This window comes from Microtus ochrogaster, chromosome 5, assembly GCF_000317375.1.
Source record: "Microtus ochrogaster isolate Prairie Vole_2 chromosome 5, MicOch1.0, whole genome shotgun sequence".
Lineage (NCBI taxonomy): Eukaryota > Metazoa > Chordata > Mammalia > Rodentia > Cricetidae > Microtus > Microtus ochrogaster.
In genome coordinates, this window is record NC_022012.1 from 91095044 (window position 1) to 91118254 (window position 23211).

The 23211-nt window shown below is 48.7% G+C and overlaps 1 protein-coding gene across 2 annotated transcripts in view; it reads left to right on the plus strand.

Annotated features, from left to right (window-relative positions):
• Ctdspl (CTD small phosphatase like) overlaps positions 1-23211 on the plus strand; it is a 121822-nt gene that overhangs the window by 72108 nt on the left and 26503 nt on the right. For both annotated transcript variants that reach the window (XM_005348074.3, XM_026779151.1), the window contains exon 2: positions 17135-17289. In XM_005348074.3, coding sequence (XP_005348131.1) covers positions 17135-17289 — 155 coding nt within the window. The remainder of the gene's footprint in view (positions 1-17134; positions 17290-23211) is intronic.

Consider the following 23211-nt stretch of genomic DNA (forward strand, 5'->3'; position numbering starts at 1 on the left):
TGCAGACCCTGGACTGGTGGTGGGTGGCTCTAACCAGCTACTTTGGTAGACTCCCACCGCCTGCCCTCACCAGCTGATGTGGAGTCGAACTGCCTCTTCTGCCCTTCGCTGCGTACCCTGCCAGACCTGCCTTCAAAGGACAGCTTCTGTCCTGTCCCTCTGTCCCTGTCCCTTGAGGGAGCGTTCACAGACCACCTTCCCACCTTCTTTCCCCTGGTGATACAAGTTAGAGTTCTCATTACCTCCGGAACATGTTGTAACTTTCCATTTCTCCCATATAAGTGTCCCTTCTTATCAACACATCCCGCCCCCCCCCCATGGCTCTGGGCTCCAGGCTCCAACGCTACACTTCACTTCCTGGGCGGGCCACTGAGCCCAGGGGGGGGGGGACACCTTGGCTGACTAAGTACTCTCTGTGACACCTCTGTCACTATCTTTCCCCTTCCACCCTTAGGACAAAGGAAGTCCCAGAAGACTTTTCTGTTTCCCCATCCCTAAATTGTCCTTGACCAGGGGAAAGGCAGGCCCTCCCTGTAGGCTCCTAGCCTGGATCCTACAACCCTTTTGTAGAAGGTAGCAGAGGCGGCTGCTCCACCTCCTACAGTGGTCAGTCACTCACTCCCAGGGCCTCACCCAGCCCTTCCCTCCCTTCCCTCACTGGGCTTGTCACTTGTGCCCTCAGGGAGTTCCTTGCCACAACCCTGAAAGTCTCTCTGCTTTGAACCTTTGAACTAAATTATCCAAATTGTATCCCCAGTTCTAGGAGCAGAGAAAGTGCTGGCAGTCATTGGGAGAGAGAGGGGTCTGGGGACGTGGCTCTGTAAAGAGGGAACCCGCTTGCCGTGGACCTGCCTGTGTGGACTGTGTGGCCTGAGTTCAGACCCCTTGTAAAAGTGGGGCGTGGCAGCACGTGGCAGTGCCTATAACTCCAGAGTTCAGGGGAGATGAATAGATTCCTGAATCGGTGAACTCCTGGCTCTGTGAAAGACCCTGTCAAAAAAAAAAAAAAAAAGATGGATGGGTGAGAAAGGAGGACAGATACCAAACTCTGACCGCCTGACCGCCACATGCATGCACAGGCAAGCGCATGCGTGCACACATGCACATACATGCACAGGCAAAAACACACATACATGCATGTACAGGCAAACTCGCACACATGCATGCACAGGCATGCACACATGAGCAGACACTACACACACAGTTGAGAGTAGGAGGCAACACAGAAACACAGAAGGGAGCCTGTGGGAGTGGAGGACGGGAAACGCAAGTCCATATGAAATGCCTTTCCTTCCGGTTGGAACATTCTCTGATGTGGAAAGCCAGGGTGCTCCTCACCAGTCTGGCTCTGGGACCAGTGCTGAGCAGTTCAGCAAAAGGCAGCCATTACTTCCTGGGACACTTGAAGGGAAAAGCTGCTCTGTGGCCTACAGGACCTAACTAGCTTGTCCTCCCTGATGTCCCCACTATAGCCATACACACCCTGCTATTGATTTTGAGAGACACCCCCAACCTCTAGTGCCTATTTTTGCCTTCCTTCTGGTAACGTTGGCTTTGTTGTTCTTTTTTCTAGTTTCTTTTCATGTGAAGATAGGTTGTTAAGTTTGAAATCTTTCATTTGTAAAATTTATTTTGTGTGGCTTGGTGTTTTGCCTGCTTGTCTGTCTGTGTACCCTGTGTGTGCCTGATGCCTGGGGAGGCCAGAAGAGGCTTCAGATCGCCTGGGACTGGAGTTACAGGCAGCTGTGAGCTGCTGCCATGTGGGTGCTGGGAATCGGACCTGGGTCTTGTTCTTAACTACTGAGCCATCTCTCCAGGCCATCTGTCTTTCTCCCATGTTCATGCAGGCATTTATAACTATCAGCTCCTCTCGGTATCACCTTTGCTGCCTTTGTCTTGGGGTGTTGTGGTTTTGTTTCTATTGATTGCTTCTTTGGCCCACTGGATGTTTAAAAGTATGTTGCTTTGTTTCCATGTGCATGTGGGCTTCTGTGTTTCTCCTGCTGTGGTCAGAGGAGACTGATTCTGTGACAACACATGATCTGTTCCGAAGAACGCTCTGCATGTGCTTAAGAAGAATGTGTGTCCCGTGGTGTCTGGAATGTTCTGTCTGCGGCTCCTAGATCCATTTGCTCTCACTGTTCAGTCTTGTTTTCTTATTGGTGTTCTGTTATTCAGAACAGCATTGTGAAATATCATTGTGATGTTATCTGCTCTTCGGTTTTGTCAGCCTTGGCTGGTCTCCCCCCCCCCCCGCCTGTTGTTGGGAATTTATATAACTATTGTATCTTCCTCCTGAATCTACAGAGGGTGCGTGTAGTGGGCCATGCATGTGCATGTACAGGTGTGCAAGGTGTGCATGCCCATACAAATGCATGCAGAGATCATAGGAAGACATTGGATGTCTTCTGTGTGCGCTCTCTCTCTGACTCTATCTATCTATCTATCTATCTATCTATCTATCTATCTATCTATCTATCTATCTATCTATCCGTATATTCTCATATATGTATACATACACATATAATTGCCTTGCACAGGATCTCTCACTGACCATCTGGTCTAGGATAGCTGACCAATAAGCCTGAGGTTCCACCCATCTCTAACCCCTGAGTGCTGGAGTACTATCTAGGTAGGCACAGCCGTGCCCAGCTTCTTAAATAGGTGCTGGGAATTCAAACTCAGGTCTTATGTTTGCACAGCGGGCGTTCTTATTCACTGAGCCATCTCCCTGGCCCCTTTCATATACAATGCCATCTCTCTCCTGGGACAGCTCTTGACTTAAGTCTGTGTTGTCAGCTCCACTCTGATTTGACCCTGTTTGCATGGACCATCTCCCCTCCTTTTGCTCCTAGCTTGTGTATACCCTTCCAGGGACTCTGGGTGAGTCTCGTGCAATTGGATCTTGGTATTTCTTCCTGAGTTCAGCCGCTTTATGTGTTGTGATTGGAGTTTAATCTATCTATGTCTAATGCAATTATCGATAGAGAATTATCATTTTCCTGTTTTCTGCCTTGCTTGAGTTCATTTGTTCCTCTTTCTTTCTGTGTCTCGTTGGTGTTTTGTGTGGTGACATGATTTGACTCCTTTCCGTTTCTTTGGTTTCTCTTCTATAAGTATTGTTTCTATGGTTACCATGGAGATTGCAGAAAACACCATTCAGTATTATGAATCTATTTTTGGCTGGCAGACGATGCCACTCAACCTTGGCATAGTTTTCAGGCATATACAACAAAGGGGATTTCTAAAATTCTTTTCATTCTACCCCTTCATTAATAACTTCAGATAGAATTAGCTAGAACTGGTGGATATGCATCTTATGAATCTAAGGCAAGTAATTCCTGGTGGGATTTTTTTTTTTTTTTAGGATTTGGTAAGTAACTCTGACATTGTCTAGAAGTATGAAAGGTTAGACCAGCCAAGACATTTTCAAATACAGGGCTACCGCCATTAAATATAAAATAGTAAATCTGTACTCACAAGACTGCATTTTCCTGGCACACTTAGGGAATTGGATTAGATTAGACTACAGAACAGAGCAACAGGCTGACGAAGCGCACAAGGATGGATTATTGAATACATAGTAGGATATTGGGTGTCTTTTGGGGTGGGGGAAAAGGCTCATTAGTATATCCTGAAAACCAGAGGAGACCCCAAACAAAGAGATGTTTACTTTAAAATATACTAGTTGAAAAAAAATAGTTTATCAAATTGAGTTAGAAAAGAATGTCTTTAAAAGATTGTTGGACTTAGGGGTAGGGAAGGTGGAAAATGCTCACACGTGCATTTGATACCCAGTGTTTTAGAACAAAGGGCAGGCATGAAGGAAGGACAATGTTAGAGTTGGCTCGTTGGAACCCTAAAGGTTCTACCTGTCCATAGCTACTCTCGCCAGGCTCTCTACGGCCTACACAGATGCTGTTTCCAACGCGCAACACAGTCAGCATGACAGAGGAGCCCGTGATACAACGCCAAGTCATCCCCACTGGGACAAAGGGAAAATGAGTAGAAACCGGTTTGTCCCCCATGAGTCTCAAAAGAGCTAGAAATGCCCCCAAGCCTGCAGGAGGTTGCAGAGACTGACTGACCCCCAAAATTGTGCGAATTAAGTGCACAGCAAGTTGCGGTTGGCGCCTTTCAGACAGCAGAGGCTGTGCGCTCTCCACACCGCCATTGGGCTCCTGTTGCGGATTGACGTACACATCCTGCATGTCCCGCTGGCATCAGGGACAATGTTTGTAGTCCATTCTGTCCTTCCGTTGTGGGCCCTGGGAATCAAACTCGGATCGTCAGGCTCGTGAGGCAGACAGACGCTTTTGCCCACTGAGCCTCCTCTCCCTCCGGCAATATTTTAGAGGGAGAATGTGCACAGGAAGACCGTGTCTGCTGTGTTAATGTGCACAGGAAGACCGTGTGTTCTGCATGGCCTTCATGGAACTGTTTCTGTTTCTTGTTGCTTTCAGATGTAGAATTCACAATTGTTTCTTTAATACATGTTATGAAATTACAATACCTGGAGCAATGAAAAATTCTTCCCCCTCTCTCCTTTTCACTGTCTTTCATACTCCTGATTTTTCTTCCAGGGAACATTAAGTTCTTTACAAAACCTTCCAGGGATGCTCTCGTCATATAGAACATGAGCACGTGTGTGCATTTTGTTTAGAAGTGTAAGCGAGTGGGCTGGAGAGATGGTTCAGTGGGTAAAGTCACTTGCTGCCATGCCTACCAACTTGAGTATGACCCAGGCAACCCACATGGGTAGAAGGGGAGACTGACTCCCAGAAGTTGTCCTCTGACCCCAATGTTAAAACATACACACTAACAAATGTCATGACATATTTTTTTTAAAGTTTGTGGTAGTGTGCCTCATGCAATGTATTGTATTGTGCATTTCTCGTTAAGGCAGCTCCACATCACTGGCAGGCAATATGGGACCAGGCTGTGAGCATCAATCTTTGGGTTTTGAGAAAATTGCTTTTTCCACCTTTGTCATCTTCTCGGGAAAATTCCTTAACATCTTTAGGATACAGCAGGTGGCCCATCAAAATGAGGCTGTGAAAGGATCTGTTTTATGAACTAGAAACTAACATTTTAAGTAATATTAACTACATTTCCCGTAATAAGTATGATATAAATTGTGGTCATTTAGAAATGGTAGCTCACTATCAAGAAAAGCCTAATATGCCCTCCAGTCCCATGAGCCAGAGAACACTTGACTTGATAGTGCTTTTTACATGAGCTTGTATTAGTTATTTTATAGGAAGCAGGAATTACCATCTTTGCTAAAAAAAAAAAAAAAGTGGGGAGAGGGAGGTAGCTCAATGGGCCATGCTTGTCATGCAACCAAGAGGATCTCCCTGGACCCTCAGAACCCAGACAAAGCCATGCATGCAAGGCCATGTGTACAGAGACGTGTGAACAGAGATGCGTGGACAGAGACGTGGGCAGAGGGGCGTGGACAGAGCCTGTGGGCAAAGCCATGTGGGCACGGTGGTTCTTAGTGCTTAGGAGGTGAAGACAGAATCCCCAGGACAAGCTGGCCCTCCAGACTAGATGCAAGATGAGCTCCAGTATCAATGAGAGAATCTGCCTCAGTGAGTAAGGTGGAGAGAGACCAAGAAGAGCACCCAGCCTCCACATCCATGCACAACATGCACACATACAAACTGCCACACGCATACACACACGCACACATGCATGTGCATGCCACAAATGCACATCTCAAAAAGAAAAAGAAGTGGCAGGGAACTGTGAGCTGTGTGCCCAGGACTGGGACCTGATGTGAGTGGCATGGATGAGGAGTGCTGAGGACTCTCACAAAGGGGTACTGTTTGCCCCTGCTCTCCCCAACAGACTGCAGGAGCTCCGCATTTTCAGTGTTCTGTGCTTTGGTTCATTCATCCATTCATTAACATCTGCAGTGTCTCCCCATAGTCTCGGGTGTTTGAGCTCTTGGTCCCCTGTTGGTGGCACTGTTTGGGAAGGTTTAGAAGGTGTCGATTTGCCGGAAGATGCTGGAAGAATATCATCGCTGGGCAACTAGGCAGGGTTCATAGCTAGAAGCGCATGACACTTGATGTCTCTTTGTTTCATGTTTATAGTTGGAATGTCTGAACCGTCAACTTTCTGCTCCACCATCGTGGACCCTTACCCTCTGGAACCAAAGCCAAAATAACTTTCTTCTTTTAGTTGCCTTGGCCATGGAGTCTTAGCACAGCATTGAGAGTAAATCATTGACCGTGTACTCGGACAGGCTTGTGGTATACCAGCACTGGGATGTGAACAAGATTGCTAAGGCCCCATAGCCCTATTGCTCACACTTGCAGAGCTTACCAGCCCGTACTGTTGATATAGACAGAGCTGGAACAGGTCTGAGATGGTCGTCAATGCTCACGCATGGCGCACATACACACACACAAACACACACGGCACACATACACACACACGGCACACACACATACATATATACATACATACACACAGCACACACACATACACACACACACACACACACACACCCCACGGCGAAGGTTCACTCCTCCCGGACGCACAGACTTTCATTGGTTGCCTTCTGCTGATAGATCAAGGGCTATAGCAGCAGCTACTCTGAGGCTGGACCTCCACATGGCTTGCACTTTTACTGCTCAGGCCTCATGTCTGCTGCTGTGGTAAAATACCCTGACAGAAAGGAACGTATGGAATAACAAACTTGTTTTAGCTCCCAACGCCAGGTTCCAGTCTCTCATAGAAGAGAGGTCAGCACACAGGAAGCTAGAACAACTGATCCCATCCACAGTCAGAACAAAGAGAGAATGGGTACTTGCGTGCTTGTTGCTCCAGGACCCAGCCCAGAGTACCATTCACCCGCTTTCAGGCTGGGTCTTCTCGCATCAGTTCAGGCAATCAAGGCACCCAACCCAGGCATGCTATCCCCCCTCACCCGCCCAGACATGCCTATAGGCCAAGCTGACCTAGACAGTCTTTCAGTGAGACTCTTCCCACCCAACTTGTGTCAAGTTGACAGTTAAACTAATTATCACAAACACCTCCTGGCATGTGACGTGTTCCTCTCCTGCTTTTCAAACAGGTTGTTGCCAGTTAGAGAGTGGGCACTGTGAGTGGCTGAGTCTGAGCCCCTCGGCACACCTCCGTTTGCTGGGTGGCTCACTTTTGTTAGGTTAATAAGCACAAGAGAAGGGCTTGTTTTTTAAAACACCCTTTATTTGATGACTGTTAAATATTAACCTGTTTCCTATTCAGTGCATGAGCTGCCTAAATCCCTTGCTCTGTTAGTTATTACAGCTCCCGGTGTAAAAACACACTGTGCGCAGAGCTCGGATCCCAGGCTCACACAACCCAGCTTGTTTAACCAGCCCTGCTACTTAGGAGCTCAGTGAGTGGCCCTGGTCACCAGGGCCAAGAAAAGTGCTGAGGCAAGGAAGGGTGTTCCTGGAAGAATGGGGGCTCCTAGGCATCAACCCTGAGAGGCTGTGCTCTGGGTACGTCTACCGCTGGGTCCTCCTAGCAAGACCTGGCTCTCTTTATAAGTCACTATGCTCACTCTAAAGAGAAGGTGGAGCTTTGAGGGCTCGGATGCAGGGCATGAGACCTAACGAGCGGGAAGAGTGCTCGGAATCTGGGTGTCTGTGTTCTCGTGGGGAAACGGGCTGGGATGATTGCTCTGCACACTGTGAAGAGCAGAGATGACGTATCTAAAGGGCCTTGCACAAACACACTCAGCAAATGTAAGACAGGGGACAGGGAAACAGCTGTCATCCCAGAAGGAAGCAAGCGGTCAGCTTCCTGCTGGGGATCCATCGCAGGCATCGTGTTCCCAGAGGCGGTTCTTTCAGACTGTCCGATGGAATTCCCTGGGGAAGTTTGTCTCCTGGAAATAAAATAGACGCTGGTTGGATATCTTGAAAGCTACCTCTTCTTGACTAAATCTTTTTCCCCTAGATGTTTGGGTTCTCTTTTGAACTGTGTGGTCTGCAGGCTGGCCTCTCTGGCCTCTCTCCACTCTGAACACTCCCCTTTTATCCCAACGGAGGGGAAGTCGTGTTTGTTGACCGCTCTTTCAGGGCGGATAAAGGAATGTGATGTATGCACACACTGCCCAGAATTTCCTGTTAGACACCCATTCCAGACCACGGCCCGGGAGGCGGTCCAGAGATAGGAGCCCATTCTAAGAGGGAAGAAATAGTGCATTCATTTCTCGGTTGGCCTCCGGAAAGGGCCTCGCCCTCGCCCGCCTTTTAAGAGGGCATTTAGCTTTCTCTAGCATGATGTAGTTGTGAATTCAGCAGTATGGTCTCTCTAAGACTGTAATTAATGCACTCAGCTCTAACATTCCTGGGTGTGAAGCAATAGCTTTACCTAAGGCACGTTTGAGACTCCATTCTAAAGCCAGCAGCATGGACGCACGGACAGCATGGACAGAATGCAGCCCATCTGTAGCACGGTTGACGTTTCATTCTGTAGCCATAGCAGCATAGATGCATGGACAGAATGCAGCCCATCTGTAGCAACATGGACATCCACAAGGATGCCGCACACAGGGCTTATTGTTCTGAATCTGCTACGAATCACTCCTGTGTGTGTGATGGGGGTTAGCAGGTTCATACACCCCCCTAAGAATGGTGGGTTCCTGCTCTGACACCATCCACAGCCAGCAGGCCTCAGTAAGCCTTCTGTCTCCGTCCTTCATAGTGCTGGAGTTACGGTCGCTTTTGAGATGGGAGCGGGGGGGGGGGACCTTAAATTCCGGATTCTCCGGCCTCCACCTCCCAGTGGGGGGGGGGGGGGGGGGGGGGCGGGGGACACACACACAAACTCTCACACTCACGCTTGCACAGTTACTGCTCTCAGATTACTGTGTGGCCATTGGCGGTGCTCTGTCACGGCACCAGTCTGATGGGTTTTGTTGGAGGAACCGGGATCCAGGGGGTGGTTGAAGTCTTCTGGATTGTCGCAATAGGGGAAAGAGCCCTCAGTCTGGATCCTTGGTGCACCCTGAATGTAGCATGGACAAGCGGTGTTCATAGTGGAGCAGAGTGGAGATTCTGGGTGGACAGTTACTGGGAGAAGCCAGCAGTGTTGGGGGAGGGATTTCCAGCGGTGGGATTCTTTGGATGTGATGGGTGTGCCCACAGCAGGAGGACAGCTTGTAAGGAGTCCATTCTCCTTCCTTCATATATTTCTGGGGGTTAAACTCAGGTCAGGCGTGGCTGTAAGCACTGTCACCAGTAGACTTATCTCTCAGCCCGCGTATCAAGATTTTCAGTGAAGACAGGCCAGGGTTGTGAGCCATCACCTGAGGAAGGGTGGATATGGGACGTGTTCCGTGGAAAGGCACAGGAACTTTGCTAAGGTCGCCTCGTAGCTCTGGTAAATTTGGACTTTACAAGAAAATGCCCAGAAGGACCGAGAAACCTCTTTACCATCAGGGTATGTGAAGGTTCCTTGTTGGCAATATGTGAGTTTTCCTCTGGACTGTGCTGTCTTGGGTGATCCCTGTGCCAGGGACAGGCAAGCTTCGCGTCACAGGAACTAAACAGCCCTTAGTGTTCTCTGCTGCTAAGAGCGAACCCTAATTTTAGAGATACTTACATGGAGTAGCAAAGTCGGCTCACTGTCCTTTATCCTCAACTCCTTATTTTTAATTACATTTGTTCTTGGACCTCTTCACCCACACCCACCCCCTCTGCTCCCCACTGATCTCTTTCGTGTTTATGTCTATTCATTTGGTTTTGTGTCCCACTGAGACAAGCCAGTGTCATCTGTGTGGCCATGGGTTTGGAGCTCTCCACTGGGACCTGGTGGGTTCACAGCTGTACGGTCAGTCCTTCTCTTCCAGAATCTGATCAGTCGGTCTGAGGTTGTGCCCCGAGAACCATTCCTTGGCACTGCAGAGCTATCACAGCTAAGGAGTGTGAACCAGAGCAGAGGGGAGGGTGGATCATAGCCCATGTGGTAGCTATGCTCAGGACGGTGAGTCAGTGCGGACCCCAGAAGTCTGGGTCCTGAAGCCAGGGTTGGTGATCATAAAGCTTCCTCACACCCTAACTCTAAACCAGATCCAGTCCACAGAAAAGAAAGGTCAGTGGTCAGGTTACATGTGGCTGGTCTGGGGACATTTCCACATTTCTGGGAACTGCAGGGAAGCCAGAAGATCAGGAAACATAAGACGTGACCAGAAATTGCCCTCCACCTGTGTAGATCCCACTCCACTGTAGTCTCCCCCTTTGGCATAAACTCAGCCAAGACTCTAGTCACGTGATTCTTAGACTACTCTCCTTGGGCCACCAGAGAACCAAACCCCATGGTTCGCCTGGTGAACTTCCTCCTAGACACTTGGTGTCTTTGATGACAGCACGTTCTAAACCCATTTCATACGTGATCTCCTAGAAGGATGCTAAGGCCAAGGCTGACACTAAGGCTCATGCACAGAGATGGATTTTCCTCATTGCCTTTGTTATACTGGTGTTTGTGTATACAGACATCTTCTCTGTTCTGGAGGTAAGACTTGAAAGGGCCACTTAATGTTCTAAGTTTAGAATTCACATCACCAAAACCAAAATGGGTCTGCCTACATGTTTTCTTCTAAAACCCGGCTGTGTCTGTGAGGACGGTTGTCTGGGTACAAGCTAAATTCTCATTGTGCACAATGAGACGCTGCACAGAGCCCAAGTCAGCCACCCTCCTTACTCTGTTTCAAGTTGCTGGTGGGTTTTTGCTGTTACGTGAACATACATACTTTTGCTGCAGGCACGGTGCCATGGCAGGCACGGTGCTGCGGGGAGCTGTCGTTCTTCTCACAGCGTTGCCGTTTAAGTAGATGAAGTCATGCAGCTAACGAGAGGGCTAAGACAAGCACCTCCCACGCCCTCCTACTCAGTACCTGATGAGCTCTTTCTGTTTGAGGGAGTGTATTGTTTATCTATTGTCTGCACATGTGCGTGTGTGTGTGTGTTAAATGTATTCACACGTGTGTGCGGGGCAGAGGTGGACATCAGATGTTCTCCCCAATCAATGTTCTACCGTATTTTTTTTCAGTCTCTTACTGAACCTAGAGCTCACCAGTTTGGCTAGATCCAAGGGTCTCCTACTTCTGCGTCCTTAGCCTGGGGATACAAACATGAACCCCCACACACTGGGGACCCAAACTCATGTACCCATGATTACAGAACAACCACTTTACCAACTTAACTGCCTCCCCAGTCCACAAATACTTTTAAAAAGTTCCGGGGTAGGAGGGGGGCAGGGAGTGCCTTGCAGCGTGTATAAGTCAGAGAACAAATTGGAGAAGTTGCTTCTCCTTCCCCCTCGTTGAGGCAGGGTCTCTGTCATGCTGCCTTCTCCAAGCTAGCTGACCCACAAGCTCCTAAGCCAGTGGTTCTCAATCTGTGGGTCTTGAACTCCAAAGACCACCAGAAAACACAGATATTTACATTACAGTTCATAACAGTAGCAAAATTACAGTTATGAAGTAGCAACAAAAATAATGTTATGGTTGGGGGTCACCACAACATGAGGAACTGTATTAAAGGGTCACAGCGTTATGAGGTTGAGAACCGCTGGTCTAGATTCTCCCCCACACACACACCTACCATCTCTCAGTAGGCATGCTAGGATTATAGATATACACACTGCATCTAGCTTTATTATGTGGCTTCCAGGGATTGAGCTCAGGTTGTCTGACTTGTACAGCAAGTTCTTTCACCTGCTGAGCCATCTCACCGGCCCCTGCACCTACTTTTAAATAAGCTGACTTCTAAGGAAGAAATCCCACTCTAGGCTCTTAAATAGCCCATGGGGCTGGATTGCAGTGCCCTGGACTGCCCACATCAAAGCTTAGCTTTCTGTATCTTGATTTTTTTTATTCAGTGTTTCTCATTAGCCCTGACAGTTAGTGCCTAAGACATTGACCACTGCTGTCCAATGCCTAGCGTGAGAGCTTCCATTCCCAGAAGTGAGTGTTGCCATTAAACTCATGTGAACTAATGGGCAGTGGTAACGCACACCTTTAATCCCAACACTTGAGAGGCAGAGGCAGGGGGATCTGTATGGGTTCAAGATCAGCCTGGTCTACAGAGTAAGTTTCAGGACAGCCAGGACTGTTACACAGAGAAACCCTGTATTGAAAAAAAAATGGAGGAGGAAGAAGAGGAGGAGGAGGAAGAGGAAGAAACCCATGTAAACCTAGCTTAGACTAGCTTAGGGTAGAAGGGAATTTGTGGTTTTACATATCTAAAAATTCCACAAGGGCCTGGTCTTGATAATACTCGTCTATCTCAGGAGCTCTTTCAACCTTGGCTTCCTGCACTGGTGACAAGGGTGGCTACCAGCTCCAGGTTTCTTAGGAAACCCAGGAAGAAAGGACACCGGACAGCTCCAGGCACAAACCTGCTGGACCGAGTTCAGCTGTGTGGACTGAGAGCTAGTGAGGCGGGAGGACATGAAGTTAAGGGAGGCATTTACTTCTTTATGTTATGTATGAGTGTTCTATCTGCACATACACCTTTATGCCAAGAGAGGCCATCAGTTCCACTACAGATGGTTGTGAGCTACCATGTGGGCACTGGGAATTGAACTCAGGACCTCTGGAAGAACAGCCAGTGCTCTTAACCCCTGAGCCATCTCTCCGGCCCCCTAGGGAGAACATTTTACTATAAAGCTTAGTGGAGTCCCAGCAGGCGAAGCCTGTCAGATGGATGCCATGTTCCCCTTTAGTGATTTTAATTAGTTAAAAACTTTATGAGGTCACTGCTTGCTTCTATCCAAAGAGGCAGGGAGACATTCTGGAAGCTTCCCGTCCTGTAGGATCAGGGACACATTTCCTCGGAGAAAAAGGCAGCTGCCACAGTGTCTACTCCAAGCTTTATATGTAGATGCTCCCAGAAGTTCCTAGCCCTGGCAGGAGAGCGAAGCCCACATCCACAAGCAGGAAGTGGGTCTTATTTGTAGAGGTGAGGTCTAGAAAGACGCGGTAGGGTGTGCCCAGAAAAAAGAGCCTGGTTTCTCTTTCCCTCTGTCACCTCCTCCAGGAGACACACAAGGATCATGAAACCCAGACCCACCTCCAGCACAACTCTCCGTGACTTCCCTCTAATGTCCTCGGGGGAGAAGCTGAGCCACAGACTTCCTAGTCTGCATCTGCCAGGTGTTTCCCTTTATTCACCTTTAGAGGAGATACCCAGGCGGTGGTGGTGCACACCTTTAATCCCAGCACTTGGGAGGCAAAGGCAGGAGGATCTCTGTGAGTTCGAGACCAGCCAGGGCTACAGAGTGAGTTCCAGGACAGGCTCCAAAGCTACACAGAGAAATGCTGTTTTTGAAAAAAACCAAAAAAAGGGGGGGAGGGAGATACCTATAGCCTAGCGACAGGTGGAGAAAATGGCCATGAGTGTGGTCTCCCCATCAAAATGAAGAAAGAGATAGAAGGTAGTCCCTCACGGCCTGTGCTACCCTGAGCCCTGGGGAGATGGCAGGGAACCCCAGTGGAAGAATGTGCTAGTTCTGCCGGCCTCCTTGGTGGTCCCTTCCAGTGAGCAGCTTCAGGCTAGGACTCCAGGGCCAGCCTAGGAAGCAGTGCTCAGCAGAGAGCTAAACATAGCCCCTGAGGGAAGCAAGCTGCAAGGGGTGAGATATGTGGACGCTGCCTCTTCTCTCCCGCAGAAGACAGCAGCCAGCAGAGCTCACTGGACACCCAAACCCCTCTTTACCTTGCCCATGTCTGCATCCAATTTTGAAAGCAATCGAATAGAATGGTTTCGTGAGATTGGTCTAGTTTTGCTTTTAAAGTGCAGTTTATATAACTGAGACCTATTATAATAAATGTGTCTCTCAGTTAGCAAATGCCAGAAGAAAGAAAAAAAAATTTACTTTCGCTACATCCAGCCTTTATCCAGAATTTACCAGCAGAGTCGTCATTTCTGCTCTACCAAGCAAACGTTGCTAAGACCTGATGAGATGGCTCAGCAAGGAACAGCGCTTGCTGCAGAGCTTGGAGACCCGAGTTCAAGCACCAGGACCCACATGGTAGAAAGAAGTGACGCCCACAGGTTTTCCTCCAACCTCCACACACAGTGCGCATATGGATGCCCCCACACACACACATGCACATACACAGACCAAATAAATAAATAGCACGTGTTTAATAATGGGAGAAATAAGAAAAAAGGAAGTAAGTGCATTGCTGAGGAAACTCCGGAAAGAAATTAAAGATTGACTTTTTAATTATGTGTAGATGTGTGTGCAGTGCCCACAGAGGTCAGAAGAAGGCCTTGGAGCCCCTGGAGCTAGCGCTGCAGGTGGTTATGAGCTGCCAGCAGGGGCACTGGGAACCAACTTGAATTCTTTACAAGGAGATTACCCAGCTTTGACCTCTGAGCCATTTCTCCAGCCCCTAAATTTTTTTCAGAAAGACTACTGATGGTTCCGAGAGCAGCATTTGCTGAATACTTTAGATACTATTCTCAGTACTGATAATAAAACATTTAATTCTCACGACAAACTTGCAAGGTATGGCCATGTCTAATGTCCTTATTCTATGGACACGGAAACCCAGGCTCTAAGAAGTATGAGAACTTCCCCAGGCCCCATGCTGTTTCTGGTTGAGCCATCACGAGTACCTATGCAGGCGGGCTCCAGAGCCCGTGTTCTCTCTCTCTCTCTCTCTCTCTCTCTCTCTCTCTCTCTCTCTCAGCATTTGGTAGGCTTCCTTGTCACGTGGGTCCTATGGAGAAGTTACTGCAGGACAAAGATCTGTAGCAAATCAATTCAGGACACTGCCTCAGCAGTTTAAGGCCTCTGCCTCTGGAGGAGAGGAGCCGCTGAAGACAGATGTGAGAGCTACTTAGGATTCAGAACGGCCTGGTGAGAGAGAAAGGGGTGATGATTAGAGCTGGGGAGCGGGGACCGCAAGCCCCATTTAGCCGTGTCAGAGACTGGGGGAGCGGAGACCATGAGTCCCATCTAGCCATGTCGAGGGGGAAGGCCAGTGAGACATCCAGAGACGTCCATCCCACATGTGGGAGAGACATGGAGCCAGAGGCTCCAGCCACTCAGTCATGCGCTCACTGGTCCTAAGGAATTATGTCTTCTCCCTCCTCCAACAAGGGGGGGGGGCGAGGAAACCTGTGCACTTCCACCGGCCTCCATACGGCTCAATCTAAGTTCTCCTGACTCTCTAGACAGCGAGGGATCCAGTGGTAGAAATGTAAGAACCTTACTGGTTCCAAGTCTCGGGCTGATTGATTGATGATTGATTAGATAAATAGTTGTTTGTTAATTAGTGTGAGGAATGGTTGTGTGAGCCAAAAGTGAAGACAGACCTTGGAAGGCGCTTGCTCTTGGGCTGCTCATCACCTCTGAGACACAAGCAAGCCATAGACTTGCCGAGAAATGTACCATCAGCTAGAGACCAGCATGCTGTTGGGCTGGGTTTGCCTTCAGTGGGGCGCTTGGGAAATCATACATTGGAAATAGGCCCACTTGGGTTCCACTCCTGGCACCAGCAAGTACTAGCTGCTCCCTGTCAGCAAGGATGGAAGCAGTGACCCCTGTAACCTCTGGGAGTTGCGTGGAGTCCAGGAGGTGAGGTTTTAAAAGTTGGCCGTCAGTCAGCTTGATGGTAGTCATATATTTACCAACCCTGCTCACGTGTGCTTGGGAGGCTACCACCTGTGGCCTGAGCCAGCCTTCGAATCCTGAAATGGGACTACTGGGGCTCCATGATGTACCCTGAAGGATTCATGAAGAAGACAAAACATCCAGCTTCCCCAGGATTTATCATTTTATAATGCATCCTGTGTGTGTGTGTGTGTGTGTGTGTGTGTGTGTGTGAGAGAGAGAGAGAGAGAGAGAGAGAGAGAGAGAGAGAGAGAGAGAGAGCGCTTGTGTATGTGTGCACGTGCACACATAGCGGTCAGAAGAGGGCATCAGGGTTCCTCCATCAGTCTCTGCTTACTTCTTTAAGGCGTGGGCTCTCTCTGAACCTGGGGCTTGAGTTTTCTCAGTGGGGCTGGAAGACAGTGAACCCCAAGATGATGTTCTTGTCTCTCCCCTCAGAGCTGGGGCTACAGGTGTGTGCGGGACACCCAGCTTGTTCCATGAGTGTTAGAATCCAAACTCTGGTTCTTACTATTGTGCATCAATGCTCTTAACCACTGAGCCATTTCCCCGGCCCCTAAGGGTCGTACATGGGGGCTGCAGACCACCCACATCTGAGCACTTGCTTGGAGTTCACCTTCCCAGAATCCCCTGGATGCATTTGGTTTTGCTGTTACCAGGGAACTAATCCCTAGGATTGTGATCACTTGGGAGGAAGGGCGCTGAGCGAATCACTAAGTTCGCACAGTGAAGAATAGTGCCAGATGGCTGGTGAGGAGAGGCGTGTTCTCACAATTGCCCTACTTTTAACACTTCCCACATCACTAAGCCTCAGCAGGGTCTCTTCTAAGTGCAGCAGAGACTACAGCTCTGAGCACTGCAGACCCACCCAGCCATGGCATGTGGTAGGACTGCCCCGGCCACATTCCCAGGAAGAAGTGCCTGCCCATCCAAGTTGTCAGTCTTCTGCCCTGAGGTGTGTTTTCCATCTGTGCCAGACTTTGCCTTTTATTTCTGACTTGTGGCAACCTGTCCTGAGCCCAGGATAAATAGAAAGACCCATCGCTCCTTCAGATGCCTCCCATCCAGGGCAGGCCAGGGCACAGTGTTGGATCTTGAGAACTTCCTGATTCTCCAAAGCCCGCGCTCTGAGCGTCACACACGTCTTTGACCCCTACAGATGACCGTCTCCATAACACACAGAAGTGTCCAGGCACCGAGTCTCTAAGTGGCTCTCGCTTGCTGTCCAGTGGGAAGATGCTGCTGAGGGAGGGTCAGGTCCACTGATTTTGAAGCGTCCTGTTGCCTGGTAGGAACGCTTCTCCTCCTCCAGCTGGGGAGCACAGGTGACAAGGCCCCTGAGGACTGTGGCGCTAAGGAGCCAGCGGTCCCACGGGCCCCACCGAGCTGAAGTCCCAGTGATTGTCCTGCCTGTGGGTTGGGCTGCAGGGCCCCTGGAGTCGGGTCTGAGAAGCAGCTGCACATGCCAGTCCTCAGCCACAGTGTGCTTTTTCTCTTTCAGCTTCCCAGCGCAGCATCAGCCTGAAGAAGCAGAGGGGTCGTAGCATCCTCAGCTCCTTCTTCTGCTGCTTCCGAGACTACAATGTGGAGGCCCCTCCACCCAGCAGCCCCAGTGTGCTTCCGCCACTGGTGGAGGAGAATGGTGGGCTTCAGAAGGTCAGTACCTACGGAGAACTGCCATCAGTAAAACTGCGGCAGCATGTCTGTCCCGCCGTGGCAGATCCTCCCCCAACAGTCTGTGAAATGTGTGCGCAGCCGTTGAAGACGTGGGTTCAGTCTTTTAGAGAAAGGATTTCTGGTCCTCCCATCTAGCAACTGAAGGGCATGTGTGATGGAAATTTACGGCCAACAAGATGGCTCTGCTGGTAAAGGGGTTGCTGCCAAGCCTGATGACCTGAGTTCAAGCCCCAGAACCAAACGAGGCATCCCCTGACCCTTTCGAGCGCACTGTGATATAGGTGGGCATATATATAGGCCTGCACACACGTGTGCTCACTCACACACAGAACAGATGAATATAATTTTTAAGAAGGAACCAGTAGCAGATATAGAAGCCGGCAAAGTAAGAGAGACAGAGCAGACCTTGCAGTGAGTATAATTGTGTAACAACATGTGTTTAACAAAAGCAAAGTGGAAGGGCTCTGTGTAGAGTGTTTGCTGGTGTGTGTGTGTGTGTGTGTGTGTGTGTGTGTGTGTGTGTGTGTGTGTGTGTTAGATTGTCCTAATAGGTCAGAACCCAAAACCACCCACGGGCTGTCTGACAGACACATCTGAAACAAAATGACTCAGAACAGTTAGGCATATAAGGATAAACAAAGAGACACCATTCAGGAACAAGTAAAGAAACCAGGTTATATTAATTTCTGTCAAAATTGGGTTCCAGATTAAGAAAAAAACAATATTGAAAAATGCAAAGAAGATTATCCATCAGGAACATGGTTAAAAATTACAGACACGGAAGTCATAAATAAAACTTTATGTTCCTAATAACATGAACAAAGAGCGTAAGCAGATAGCTCATAGAAGAAGAAATCACTGTGGGACAGAAGAGGCTCGCATATCCGCAGTTCCCAGCACTTGTTGCCCTTCCAGAGGATGAGTGTGGTTCCCAGCACCCACGTCAGGCAGTCCCAGCAGCCTGTGACTCTAGTCCAGAGGCTAGAGCGCCCTCTTCTGGCTGCCATAGGTATGTGTACACATATACTAGATATTTAATAAGGAAAAATACAGAACACCTGATTGTTTTGGTGTATGGCTCAAAATATGGAAAATATTTGATACCGCCAAATGTGTAAGCTAAGACTACCCTTTTCCTGTCTGTGAGGTTTTTAAAAGGTGATGCTTGGGCTTGGTGTGGGAGTGGAGGGGGCAGCGTAGCGTTAAGTGGTGTAGAATGTGTGCTAATTGGTTTACATTTCCAAGACGACATTTGGCAACGCGCAGTTAAAATCTTAGAGTTTGCCTGTTGTTGAGGAAAGCAATTTTATTTCACGGTAAAAAAATATTGTTATAAATGTACAAAGATTGATCCAGAAGATGCTATCCAGCATGGCTTATGATGACCCAGGAAGGTGCCTGATACAGATCTCAAAGCTAGCCTTCCTTGAGTCAATGGAAGTACATTTTCAGACACATAATGATTCCAAGAAGGGGTTAAAGGAAACAAAAGAGAGACGATTAGTTAAAAGAGCTACATGATAGCCACACAGTGAGTTGCTGTCTTGGTTAAAAGTGGCGAATCCTGAGGAATGGCATGGCACAATTGTTGACATAAAGAAATATTCCCAGTAGGGCTGGGAAGATGGTTTAGTGAGCACAGCGCTTGTGCCTGAGGGTGTCCGCCTGGGTTCAGATCTCCAGAACCCACATAAAAGCATTAGTGCAATATCTTCATGGAGTCAGCAGAAGCCTGTGGGCCAGCCAGCCTGCCATACACCACGGGAACAGCCATGGGCCAGTCAGCCTGCCGTACACCTCAGAAAACAGCCATGGGCCAGCCAGATGCCAGACCCCGATGGAATAGCAGTGGGCCAGCCGGCCTGCCGTACACCACAGGAACAGCCATGGACCAGCCAGCCTGCCGTACACCTCAGAAAACAGCCATGGGCTAGCCAGCCTGCCGTACACCACAGGAACAGCCATGGACGAGCCAGCCTGCCATTCGCCGCAGCAAATGGCAAGCAAGACTGGAAAGACACACGGCAAACGCTTGTCTTCTCTAGAGGCCTAAGAAAGACCTGAAATGGCAACCACCAGCAGAAGCCCTGGGGAGGGATTTAAACTGTCCACTGTAGTGAAGCCTCAGGTCCATGTTGGAGAAACTGGTGGCTAAGACTCCTTAGGGGAAAACAGTGTAGTAAGTCATCCTCCACAGACAACTCAGGACAGCCACTGGGATGGGAGAGACTTGTGGGGCTCCAACATCTCACAGCACAAAACACAAAACCTCAGAAAGCAAGGGAGATGGTGAGAGCAGCCATTCCAAGAACTGAGTGTAAATTCTGGAAAAGCAAAATTCAGACCAGAAACGCAAAGATGGAAATCGCGAGGGAGGAGAGGAGCCATCTAGACCAATCAGCAAGCAGGAGTTCCAGAAAGATGACAAATTGCACCTGCCACTGCAAAGCTTGCTGGTTCTCCCGTGGGAGTGGGACACAGCAGAGCACACGCCCAGGGACCAGGAGCTGCAGGTGGAACTCCCTCAGTTAAAGTAGCGCTGCTTTTTGTTTGTTTGTTTTTTCAAACACAGAGACAGGGTTTCTCTGTGTAGCCCTGGCTGTCCTGGAACTCACTCTGTAGACCAGGCTAGCCTTGGGCTCACAGAGGTCTGCCTGCCTCTGCCTCCCGAGTGCTGGGATTAAAGGTGTGTGCCACCAGCACCTTACCCCCGGCTAAAGCAACACATCTCACAAGCTACCAGAACACTTTATTTTAGTAAAGCAATTATATTAATCTTGGACTTCTTATCAGCAACAATAAAAGAGAAGACTAAGACCATACGTGCAGGTTACTGAGAGGAAAAGGATGATAAGGCACATTGTCCTCATTGTCCGCTATGTTCAGCCAGTCCGGTTTTATCTCAGGCTTTTTCAGACCCAGGCCAGCTGGCCTTGGTGAGTTCCAATGGGTTTTTGATCCTACTGCACGCACTGGCTTTGTGGGAGCCTAGGCAGTTTGGATGCTCACCTTACTAGACCTGGATGGAGGTGGGTGATCCTTGGATTTCCCACAGGGCAGGGAACCCTGATTGCTCTTTGGGCTGACGAAGGAGGGGGCTTGTTGGGAGAGGGGGAGGGAAATGGGAGGCGGTGGCGGGGAAGAGACAGAAATATTTAATAAATAAATAAATTTTTTTAAAAAAGCTAGCCCTGGGCTGGGAGGTACCGTTAAGTATGAATGTCAGAGTTCGGGCTCTGTTTTCTCCAGGGCAGCTGAAGATAAACAGAAGCATAGCTTAAACAGAGAGCACCAAACAGAGTGAACCAGTTTCTGCTCACAGGTGACCAAGACGACGTCACCTGGTTTGACAGATTCAGCCGTGTGCAATTACCAAGACCATGCCTGCCATCAAATGCCGATGGTTTGGGCAATAAGTAAAAGAAAATGAGCAACCAGTACTTAAACTGATTGCTTTTTCACATGCAAAGACTGAGTCAGTCGGTGCTAAGTTGGTTTAGATCCCAGTGATGACATCAGAAACCCAGACTGTGTTCTTCCGCTTGGCCATCTCTCTGCCCTGCTATCGCTGGCCTCCGTGCCTCCCTCCTCACACCCGAGTTTTACGTTCTTGGGTGGTGGGGAGCTCTAGCGTTGTCCATCTCTTTCACATTATTGCTTTCATGGAAAACCCAGAACGTTGTCTGAGGGCTACCGACTTGCAGCAAGGATGACATGCAGAGAAATTCATCTGGATGAGTTTCTGCTCTCAGCAGAAATGAGGAATGACCCATGAGTAGACCGGTCAGCATGAGTGTAGTTGTATTTCAGTATCAACCTTGAAACCTACGAGGCTTAAAACAGTGCAAGTTGGGCCAGCAAGATGATTCTTTATCATTGGATAAAGATGCTTGCTACTAGAGTTGACAACCTAAATTCTGTCCCCAAGGCTGTGACAGAAAGAGGACTGCCTCCTACAGGCTGTCTTCTGATCTGCGTATGCTTCAAGCAGTGGCTTATGCCCCCCCCCCACACACAAGCATACACACACAGGGCTAGAGAGAGGGGTCGGGGTTAAGAGCACGTGCTGAGGACCCAGGTTCAGTTCCTGGTACCCACGTGTTGGCTCGCAACCATCCGTAACTTCAGTGTAAGGGGTTCTAGTGCCCTCTTCTGACCTCTACAGACACTGCATCATGTCACACACACACACACACACACACACACACACACACACACACACACACACATGCAGACGAAAAAGCTCACACACATAAAACGTAAATTTTTTTTCATCTTAAATTTCATTTTTGAAATAGTTTGGAGAGCTGTCAGGAGGTTTTTATGTTTCCTTCACCCATCATTTGTCATAGATGAGCTGAGTCTTCTGTGGAAATGCAGTAAGCTACAAATCTAAATCATTTTAGTCACATTTCAAAAAATGTTTCAAAACAAATGCAATTAATTTTAATCATATTTTACTTAACCCAGTATATCCAAGGCTCAAACATGAGATCAACAGACTATTGTGGAGATAATTTCATCTTATCTTACCAGTTCAGGAGCTAATGAGTGCGTTTTATATTCGCACACATCTGAGCTTGGGCTAGCCACGTCTCACAGACTCAGTGAGACCTGTGTGCTGCTGCGAGAGGCAGCTCCACTCATCTCTTTCATGGATGTACAGTGGGGATGGCCTAGCTGCTTGGCTTCCTTAACTGTCACAGTCCCTGAAGGTTTTGACCCAGAAGCAAATGTATTTTGACTTTAGTGGCTGCAGCAAGACACATACCTATATCTATACCTACCAAACTTCAAAGGCAGTGAAGCAGAACCTTACCATGTACCCAGAAGAGAAGCTGGGATGACGGGGTACAGAGTGGCTAATGCCTATTAAAATGAGTGCCGGATCGTTTCCATAATAGCATCAAACACAGCATGATAAAGGAGAGCAGAAAGGAAAGAGATGGGTGCAGTGTACAAGGAAGACTGAACCGAAGGAAAGAAGTCTAACTGCTAAGGCAATATTAGTATCAGATCGAGCAGAACTGAGTCACATGTATTAGGGGCTGGAGAGATGGCTCACTGGCTGCGCTTGCAGAGGCCCTGGGTTCAGTTCCCAGCGTCCATATGCGGGTGCTCACAACCATCTGTAAGTGTCCCTCTGGGGGTTCCTATGCTCTCATCTGCCCTCCACAGGCACCCACACGCATCACATGCATACATATCACATGCATGCACACAAATAAAAATAAACACATTTGATTGCATTAAACACAGTGAAGATGTTTGCAGTGATGAAAGGTGAGGTACTTCATGACCCAGCCGTCCTTCGTATGACCAGATGTGTGGCCAAGTACGAAAAGAAAGCTATGAGAAAATCATGATAGGAAGCTATTCTGTCTTCTGAAAATGAGCAGCAAACAACACAGGCAAATCATCGGTAGGCTCTGCCTGGTGGGCTAAAACAGGAAAATGAAACAGTTGTTATAAATATGGAAAAGTTATAAAATTAGCCGTGCTTGTGGATGGCGTCACTGTTGATATAGATGCCCGAGAGAGATGAAACTGATCTGAATGGCTGAGAGCTTGCTCTGTGTGCTTCTGGGTGGGCCGACATTCGCGTGGAAGGAAAAACCATCAGCGATACTGAAGAAGGCTTAAGGAAGAACACACTGAAGGACAGCTGGTCTAGCAGATGTGACTCTGGTGTGTGTAGCTATCGTAACGTATAAAAGGAGAGTCCACTGTGGCTCGTCTCCCCATGCATTTCTGTCCCGTCCTGCTTAAAAACTATTGCTGCCAGCGGAGACCAGGGCACGGCTCAGCAGGAAGAGGCTTTGCTACCACACCTGACAACGTGAGTTCCATCCCTGGGACCCACGTTGGGGAAGGAGAGCATCAGTTCATGCGAGTTGTCCT